This window comes from Gobio gobio (assembly GCF_949357685.1).
Source record: "Gobio gobio genome assembly, chromosome: 11".
Lineage (NCBI taxonomy): Eukaryota > Metazoa > Chordata > Actinopteri > Cypriniformes > Gobionidae > Gobio > Gobio gobio.
This window is the reverse complement of record NC_137104.1, coordinates 38163721-38173502: the sequence shown is the minus strand read 5'-3', so window position 1 is coordinate 38173502 and position 9782 is coordinate 38163721. Positions and strand designations below refer to the sequence as shown.

General features: G+C 37.0%; 2 protein-coding genes across 4 annotated transcripts; both read right to left on the bottom strand.

The window, feature by feature from the left end:
• Positions 1 to 573: 573 nt before the first annotated feature.
• On the bottom strand, positions 574 to 8486 carry LOC307133929 (interferon-inducible GTPase 5-like). Of its 3 annotated transcripts, none has more exons than XM_079829314.1 (4): positions 6763 to 7249; positions 6413 to 6515; positions 4896 to 5463; positions 574 to 1945 (listed from the first exon to the last, which is right to left on the bottom strand). In XM_079829314.1, exons 3-4 carry the CDS (start codon positions 5461 to 5463, stop codon positions 1317 to 1319), a joined length of 1197 nt encoding a protein of 398 aa, XP_079685440.1. In that variant the 5' UTR covers positions 6413 to 6515; positions 6763 to 7249; the 3' UTR covers positions 574 to 1316. The 3 variants fall into 3 exon arrangements, with proteins under 3 accessions (XP_079685440.1, XP_079685442.1, XP_079685441.1); XM_079829316.1 differs by lacking the exon at positions 6763 to 7249 and adding an exon at positions 8369 to 8486 and having other exon boundaries at positions 798 to 1945; XM_079829315.1 differs by having other exon boundaries at positions 798 to 1945; positions 7069 to 7097.
• LOC307133930 (interferon-inducible GTPase 5-like) lies at positions 7546 to 8936 on the bottom strand (the record flags this gene model as incomplete). Its single annotated transcript, XM_079829317.1, is given in 3 exon segments — positions 7546 to 7741; positions 7743 to 8172; positions 8369 to 8936. Coding segments are annotated over 3 exon segments (1194 nt in total).
• Between the last annotated feature and the right edge of the window lie 846 nt (positions 8937 to 9782).

Genomic DNA, 9782 nt, shown 5'->3' with positions numbered 1-9782 from the left:
ACAGATTTGAGCTTTAAACAAGTACATTATCACCTGAAAAAGTCTAAAAATACCTTTTGTCACACAATTACGTGGCTTTTCTCATCCACTACTGACGCTTGTTGGTGGGTGCGAGATGCATTCTGGGATACGGGTCTGTCTGAAGTCCACACAAGTCTCCTCTCGATGCGTCCTCGATAAGGACACAAGGAAAGGGGCGGATCAAGGACACACCTGGGGGTTTGAACTGTACTTGTCGAGATGTGAACTTTGAATTGGAAAAGTACTTCGGCAGTGACTTAAGACAATTCACAAGCCCATGAGAACACAAGCACAGACAAGACCGCATATTGAGAAGCGGCCCTGGTGTTTTGGATTACTTGCTTGTTCCATGGATAACCCATTTGCCTGTTTGGACTGCTTGCCTGTGTATGACCTTTTGCCTGTTTTTTTTACTACGATTGTGGATTACCCTTTAATAAAGCTGTGTTTGGATCCTCAGCCTTTGTGTCTCAGAGCAGTAACATTGCAGAAGCTTTGAATGAATTGTGACAAAAGTACTTGGCAGAGAATTACAGAGTATTCAAACCTGTTCTGTAACTTATTTATGAAAATCTGTACAATGACAATAAAGATCGTCAGGACTTTTGTCAAATGCAGGAACTGCCTCAAAGAACCCGAGAGTGTTTGTAGGCCTATACACACCCAGGTTTGAAGTTAATCTCAAAAGGCACAATGTTTTCATTGTTTGACATTTGCATGCAAATACACACATGCAAATCTTGATTTTGGAGTCAGTGGAAACCGAGACTCAATGATGACGTTTGAACCCAGATACAGGTATTTATTGAACATGTTATATTAAGGTGGGTAACAGAGAAACTGATGACTGAATAATTGACTGGTTTAGAGGAGTAGGCCTACATTATGAGCCAACACACTAATAGCAACTTATCTCAAAGTGATTTTAATGTAATGTATCATGAGTGCCAACTGATGCTGTAATTATGGAAAGTAAATTAGAAAGAAGAGAGGGAAATTATGTAAATAAATGTGAATTCTAAGCAAATACACATTTGCAGACAAAAGTTATTCTTCCAAAGGTAACAATTATTATTCTATCAAATCGTATTAATTTAATCACGTCTGTATTTTACCATAAATGTATGCTGCTTTGGATAAAATTAACAGATAAATACATGTAAAGTGAAATCTATATCACAAATGTCTATTAGATATTTTGTATTAAATGTCATAAATGTTTTTCTCTTCTTCTATAATTAACCCAATAGCAATTAGTTCTAAACTCTGTTGAATATTCTTGTCATTGTCTACATTTACACTTCAATCTCCAGTGAAGCCATCAGCACTTTCCTAGCATCATCAGCGATATCATCAAGAGCTCTCTTCAGCATTCTTGAGACAGTCAGATAAGACAGTCCTCCAGCCACCAAACTGCCAATAATGGGAAGGAAACTCACAAGTAACTCAACGGCATCTTCTGATATAAGTAGAGACGCAGCACCCAGCAAGGTTAATATTGAACTTGGGTTTATCCCTTGATGCAGAGGAGACTTCATCAGACTCTTCAATTCCTCTACGGTTTTCCCAGATCTTTCACAGAGCTTCTGTAGGGATGGATCATCCAGACCAAACACACTGTAGTACTTTCTCAGCTCATCTGCTATGATGGCTATATCTGCAGAGATTGAAAGACCAGGAAGAGGAATAACCGCTATACAAGCAGACAGGAAAGCAACTTTTCCAATGTTTTCCTCTAGAGCTTTCTTCTTTTTCTCATTAATCTCCAGTGTAATATTCGGCAAAGCCAACATCAGCACACGTCTCTTATGCTGTGGAAGCTCTTTCTCCATCCTCTCCTGCAGCTGATTTAAATCATACTTGCCAAGCTCCCAACCAGAGATCAGGAACACGATAGGATCCTCTATACCAATCTTTCTCAGACCTATGAGAAACAGTAAAGGGCATTATGAAATATGTCAAAAATAAAGGATTATTATATATGTTATATTAAGAAATGTGTTACAGTTTTTCTCAATTGCTAAAACACTAAACCCTATTGTCTGAACCAAATGCTCAGTTGCCTGAACCCACTGATTGAATCAATCACTCTTGGCAAAACCATAAGCACTTTTCACCTGTTTAGACACAACTTGCCAACACATTTTCATTGTGATGCACCCGTGCTGCAAAATGGTGAGCACAGGTGACAAAAGTCAAACACAATTAAAGCACAGATGTCACCACTTGAACACATCAACTCAAAATTGATCACACTTGTGGCTAATGATGTGAGGGAACATATACAGTAAGCCAGTTCAGAGAGCACTGGTTTGTGAGGCCCTACAATGGATAGAAATCTGAGAGGAAGAGTTCGTGTGAGAGGAGGTCAAGGTGGTCGAGGTGATCAGCGAAGACAAAGAACAGTAATTCCTGATGAAATCAGAGCTACTGTAATTGACCATGTTCTTGTCCATGGTATGAGCATGAGGGAGGCTGGACAAAGGGTACAACCAAACATCAGTAGATTCACTGTGTCCACCATAATCCGAAGATTTAGAGAAGAGAACAGGTAATTACCTTTTTTTGACATTATAGTACAGTATGTAAATGTTGACAGCAATTATTGTATGACATACTATATACTGTACCACAGTATACTGTAAGTAAATATATGTTTCAGTACATCACTGTACCAATATACTGTAGTATTGTATTGGAGGGTTGGTCTAACTGTTCGTAGGCCATTCTACAGGGAGTGCAGAATTATTAGGCACGTTGATTTTCTGATCATATTTTTTTTCCAGGCACATTTGACCAATTCCAAACCACAGTAATCCTAATAACTACTATTGATTTAGTATTTAATAATGTATAAGTGATATATAATTGTTCATAAAGGCTGGAAATGAAAAACACCTTATATTCAGGTGTGCAGAATTATTAGGCATGTTTTCTTTTACAGATAAATTGAGCCAAAAAAGAGATTTAACTCAGACTGAAAAGTCAAAAAGTATTAAATGCCCATGAGAAGGATGCAATACTAATGCAATACTAGACATTGCAGTTAAGGCATGACCATTGGACAGTGAAATGCTCGTTGGGTCAGCAGGGTCAGACAAAAACATGTGGCGGAGAAAAGACACCTGTTAACTGCAAAAGAATTAAGAATTAAGGTGAAGAATTAAGGGTGAAACCATCAGGAAGCCTTTAGTCTCCAGCGCCACCATTTTCCAGAGCTGCAACCTACCTGGACTCTCCAGAAGTGCAAGGTGTCAGGATCTCAGAGACTTCAGTTAGGTAAAGAATCCTAAAAAATGACCCCCACTAAATAAGAATCACAAGCTGAAGTGTTGTAAAATACATGAAGCCTGCTTTTTTATAGGCTTTATAGATTTTATAGGTTGAGAATGACTCTTGAAGGACCAGCACCACATCCTCTAGTACCACTGTTTGAAGAATTCATCTTCCAGAATCTGGCAGTACGTTTTGGGAGTTCATTTTAGTCCATCCTGAAGTCCGTTTTGCAGAGATGGACTAAAAATGAACTCCCAAAACGTACTGCCAGATTCTGGAAGATGAATTCTTCAAACAGTGGTACTAGAGGATGTGGTGCTGGTCCTTCAAGAGTCACTCTCAACCTATCTGTCCATAAAGCCTATAAAAAAACCTTCTTCATGTATTTTACAACACTTCAGCTTGTGATTCTTATCTAGTGGGGGTCATTTTTTAGGATTCTTTACCTAACTGAAGTCTCTGAGATCCTGACACCTTGCACTTCTGGAGAGTCCAGGTAGGTTGCAGCTCTGGAAAATGGTGGCGCTGGAGACTAAAGGGTTCCTGATGGTTTCACCCTTAATTCTTCACCTTAATTCTTAATTCTTTTGCAGTTAACAGGTGTCTTTTCTTCACCACCTGTTTTTGTCAGATCCTGCTGACCCAACGAGCATTTCACTGTCCAATGGTCATGCCTTAACTGCAATGTCTAGTATTGCATTAGTATTGCATGCTTCTCATGGGCATTTAATACTTTTTTGACTTTTCATTCTGAGTTAAATCTCTTTCTTGGCTCAATTTATCTGTAAAAGAAAACATGCCTAATAATTCTGCACACCTGAATATAAGGTGATTTTCATTTCCAGCCTTCATGAACAATTATATATCACTTATACATTATTAAATACTAAATCAATAGTAGTTATTAGGATTACTGTGGTTTGGAATTGGTCAAATGTGCCTGGAAAAAAAATATGATCAGAAAATCAACGTGCCTAATAATTCTGCACTCCCTGTATGTATATTTTTTATATTTACAAGTATTCCATGTATATTTTTGTACTTTATTTTCACATGGGCTTACTGTACACAAGTGGCAAATGCATAAGATTTCTGTTTTGTCTTTTTGTACAAGTGCTAAATGAACAGGTTTTTTTTTGTTTTGCAACATGCATTTAGCCTACAGTGAACAATAAACATTTATTTCTCCAGCTTCATGTCCTGAGCATTGTGTTTTCTATTTTTCTACGTAGTGTTTAGTGACTGTTCAGTAGTGTTTTTAATTTTGATTGACGCGGGGCACGATTTGACAACATAGTTCAGTTTTGAGCACAGATTGAACTGTTTTGAGGTGAAAGTTTGGTTTTGAAAGAAGAGTCTGAGGTTTTGTGAATGTAGCTTGAAAATTGGGTTTTGTGTTCACAGTTTAGAGAAAAGGAGAGCAGCTTTCAAGAAATGTGTCTTAGCAATCGAGAAAAACTGTAATAATATAGGCTAATAAATTCAGTGTAATTAAAATCCTCATGGAGAAAAACATTGGTTCAATACAATAATCGTAAAGATAACATCTAAATCTCTTTGTTGCTCAAAACATTGTATTGTGAACTGAATAAACTAACCTTTTTCACAATCCTCTCGGATGGTATCCAGTGTCTTTTTCTGGTCAAAGTTCTTCTTTCTCTTCTCTGCAGTAAGACAAAAGTCAATCTTGGAACGAACAAAATAAAACGTTTTCCCCATTCTCTTGATCTCTTTGGCCAGCTGAGTGTGGCATTCTCTGAACCGATCTGAAGCAATGATGATGAAAAAATCATAGCGTTCAAACTGAACCAGTTCAAGATACTCGTCAGCTTTGAAGTTTGGTGTTCCAATGCCAGGAAGATCCCACACTTTCACATTTTTGTATTTAGGGTGAAGGTAAACTTCAGGCTCCATAGTGGTTTCTACTGGGCCAGTTTCAGCAGAGCCCTCTTCTTCATCCCCTAAACCCCTGAATGCATTGACAAACGTGGACTTTCCAGAACCTGACTCTCCCGTCACACCAATGTTAAGTTCCACTAGATCTTGCTGTTTGAGGTAATCTTTGATTGTGTTTATCGCTGATGGGAGATCCTGAGTAGATATGGAATCTTTAATATCCTCCAGGTCCTCCTGAGTTATTACACAATAATCTTCAAATGTAGACATCTGAAAAAGAACCATGTCACAAGTTAAGTTTTAAATATGGATATTTTTCTTACACAAACACATCAATTCGCTTCAGAAGGCTGTTATTAACCCCCCAGAGCCGTGTGGTGCAGTTATATGATGGATAGATGCACTTTTATGGACTTCAAAAACGAAGCAAGATTCACTGCCATTATAAAGCTTGGAAGAGCCAGGACATTTTTTTTTTACTATAACTCTGATTGTGTTCGTCTGAAAGAAGAATGTCATATACACCTAGGATGACTTGAGGGTGAGTAAATCATGGGCTAATTTTCATTTTGGGGTGAACTAACCCTTTAATGCTGATCTAAGCAGCAGAAGACATGAGCCGGGTTTAAATCCCAGTTGTGCAGGTGGATCATGTTGTAACGCTCCATTACAATGTGTCCCTATTAGAACTATATGCTTTTATAAATTCTATTGAGAAACCATGAGAAAAAAAGGTGAATAAAGACTGAGAGTCAATTTTCAGAAATTATTATTATGTTTTGAACTATGATGTATAGTGTTTTGCGGTGTGTTTGTTGTTAAACTCAAACATTTTTTTATTTTTAATTGTTAAAAAAAACATTTTATTTGACAAAAATAATTTGTTTGTCTTGTATATTTGTTTTGATTATAGCAGATAACATTTTAAGCTGTCATATGGTCATGTTACAATGTACTGTGGGGCATGTTTTCACATTTCACATCCATTCTTTCAGGGTAAATCAAGAAAAAAGTATACATTGTATTAATGAAAAAAACCCTCATAATTGTACTAGACATGTGTGAAATTAATGTGAAAAAAATAATAAAATAAATACCCTGAACCCCAAGTGGATTTACACAAGCTGAGAAAGTCAAAAAGCTTTAGGTTGTGCCCCTCTCTCCCCTACATTTAATCTGACTAAAAAGTACTAGGCCTATATGATAAGAAAGATCTTACCTTTTCAGTCTCACTTTTGAGCTTCCGAGGACGCTGGAAAAATCAATAGACCAAGAATGGAAGTGTAGTTTCATTCACAGATGTGAAATTTACTGCTGTAGGCCTACGAATAAAAGTTTGAAGTATTAGTACATTTAATAATTCCAATCACTCTAATGTGAAACTTACTTGATTCGTTAAAGTATTTTAGTGGTTGATTTGTTTTCTACAACAAGAAAAAACATTTTACAGCAGTTAAATGTATATAAAAATATTCGATAATCGTTTTCTATGGATAGGCCTAACGAAATGGCTGTCAATTGCAAAAATACATCGCGATAGAGACAAGAAGGCTGCATTAGTATTCTTACCAAATTCTTCTGAGCAATCAACACAGCAAGGATGCACTTATTGAAATCAAATGAAAAACTAATCGCGCAAACCTAAACTTTTCCACCGTAAAGAAAACTGATCAACAGCAGAGCGAGATCTACCCAACATACTTTCACTTTCACTGCTATGCATCACCATAGTGACTGACAAGATCCATGTAAATATTTACTCGGAGTTAATTTAATTTGCTGACATCTGTAGCCTACATTATCAACTACTAGCAAAACGCAACAAAGCAGAAAGGTGTGCGTGTGTGTGTGCAAGACACGCTCTATCGCACTCACATTAACAAAGCGCGAAGCCTCGTGATGTGAGCGAAACTAAGCACTGCATTTTTTTAGGACTTCTGCAACGCTTCTCCAGGAGACATTCTTATTATGGTATAAGCTGTCACTACCTTTTAAAATGGTTCTAATATGTTCCGTTTAGGTACAAATATCTTTGACACTTGATATTACCTAATTAATGAAGGTGTACTTTTTGAAATGGTACCACCCCAGTGACAGCTTTTGTAGCCTTTTTTTTTAATAGTGTAGCGGGGCCAGTATGCAGTGGAGAATGTATGATTTGTGTATCATGAGTTTACAGTTGATATAAAAAGTCTACAACCCCCTGTTAAAACAACCCTGTTTTTTGTGATAAAAAAAAATGAACAGACAAAACTTTTGCACCATCATGTCAGCTGATTTCTTTTTTATTTGTAAACATCATAATAGGATAAATGCTGTTGAATAGACCTTTAAGCCTGTCACATTTTACATTTACACTTCAGACGCCAATGAAGCCATTAGCAGATTTCTGGCATCTTCTGCTATGTCATTCAGAGCTCCCTTCAGCATTATTGAGACTGTCACATAGGACATTCCTCCTGCCACCACAGAGCCAATAATGGGTATGAGGCTCACAACATACTCAACCACATCTTCAGCCACAGCCAGGGATGCAGCAACCATTAGATACTATTGAAGCTGGGTTTATCCCAAAACGCAGAGGTGACTTCATATGACTCTTCAGGTCTTCTAAGCTCTTACCAGATCTCTCACAGAGCTTCTGTAGGGATGGATCATCCAGACCAAAGGTACTGTAGTACGTTTCAATCTCTTTTTTGACAATGACAAAATCTACAGCAGCTGAAAGACCGGGAAGAGGAACTGTAGCCACTAAAGCAGACAGCAAGGCTATATTTCCTATATTTGCCTCTAGAGCTTTCTTCTTTTTCTCATTAATCTCCAGTGTAATATTCGGCAAAGCCAACATCAGCACACGTCTCTTATGCTGTGGAAGCTCTTTCTCCATCCTCTCCTGCAGCTGATTTAAATCATACTTGCCAAGCTCAAAGCTACAGATCAAGAACACGACAGGATCCTCTATACCAATCTTTCTCAGACCTAGACAGAATCAAAAAGTATTATTACAGATATTATTATATACAAATTATTATTGTCATTATAGGCCATACTATTGTATTAGACTATTTTTAACAGAATATTTTTATATACAAAAAAAAAAAAGTTTGGTGTGGTAAAGACAATGTGAGCTGTTTTCTAGCCAAAACATTGTTTTGTCATTAAATGAATAACTAACCATTTTTACAATCCTCTCGGAGGGTATTCAGCATCTTTTTCTGGTCAAAGTTCTTCTTTCTCTTCTCAGCAGTAATGGTTGAGTCAATCTTAGAACGAACAAAATAAAACTTTTTCCCCATTCTTTTGATCTCTTTGGCCAGCTGAGTGTGGCATTCTCTGAACCGATCTGAAGCAATGATGACAAAAAAATCAAACCGTTCAAACTGAACCAGTTCAAGATACTCGTCAGCTTTGAAGTTTGGTGTTCCAATGCCAGGAAGATCCCACACTTTCACATTTTTGTATTTAGGGTGAAGGTAAACTTCAGGCTCCATAGTGGTTTCTACTGGGCCAGTTTCAGCAGAGCCCTCTTCTTCATCCCCTAAACCCCTGAATGCATTGACAAACGTGGACTTTCCAGAACCTGACTCTCCCGTCACACCAATGTTAAGTTCCACTAGATCTTGCTTTTTGAGGTAATCTTTGATTGTGTTTATCGCTGATGGGAGATCCTGAGTAGATATGGATTCTTTGAGATCTTCCAGGTCCTCCTGAGTTATTATGCAGTAATCTTCAAACATAGCCATCCTAAAAAATCTGGCAACAGTATTATAAAAAAATACTACAGTTACTCACAACAACTTAAAGACAGTATATTTTAAATATTTGTTGTAATGTCAGCTTTTTATGAATGAAGGCCAGTATCACTGATACTAATATGGTACTTATATCTCTATGAAATTGATTAAAAAAATATGATAGACATTCAACATTAAAGTATAATTGAAAAAAGCTATATCAATTTCAACATTTATAGGCCTTAAAAAATAACTTTTAATTTAAGTTCACTCAAAACAATCCTTACATAAACCGAACATAATAACTATCACATTTACCTGTGGCCTTCTTACACTGTAAAAAAAATTCAGGTCTCCAATTGAAAATTTTCTTGTGAATCATCTAAATTTTTCAGTTGGCCAAATTGAATTTCTGTGAATTGATGCAATTTAATTCAATTAAAATTCAAGAAATTCAATTTGACCAACTGAAAAATTTAGATGTGATCGGTCACTAGAAAATGTTCAATTGGAGACCTGGGCCCGTATTCATAAAGATTCTAAGAGTCCTCTCAGAAAACTCCTAATTTAGCTTAAAAACTTTTACGTAGGAGTCTTAGCTTAAGAGCTATTCGGGGCCGATCTGAGAGCAACTCTGAGCAAAGAAAATACAAAAACTTTAATCTTAGTGAAGAGGCGGGGCTGACCCCGTTGCTACGTATGACACAGTCTTTTGAAAACTGTGATTGGTTGGTTGTCCAAAAAGGGGAAAAAAGGAGTGCTTTTAAGTATAGGGTCTATTCTAAGCCTTCACTTTGAATTTACAAACGCAAATTGTCCTATTTTACCGTTCTCTCTCACCCACACACACACACA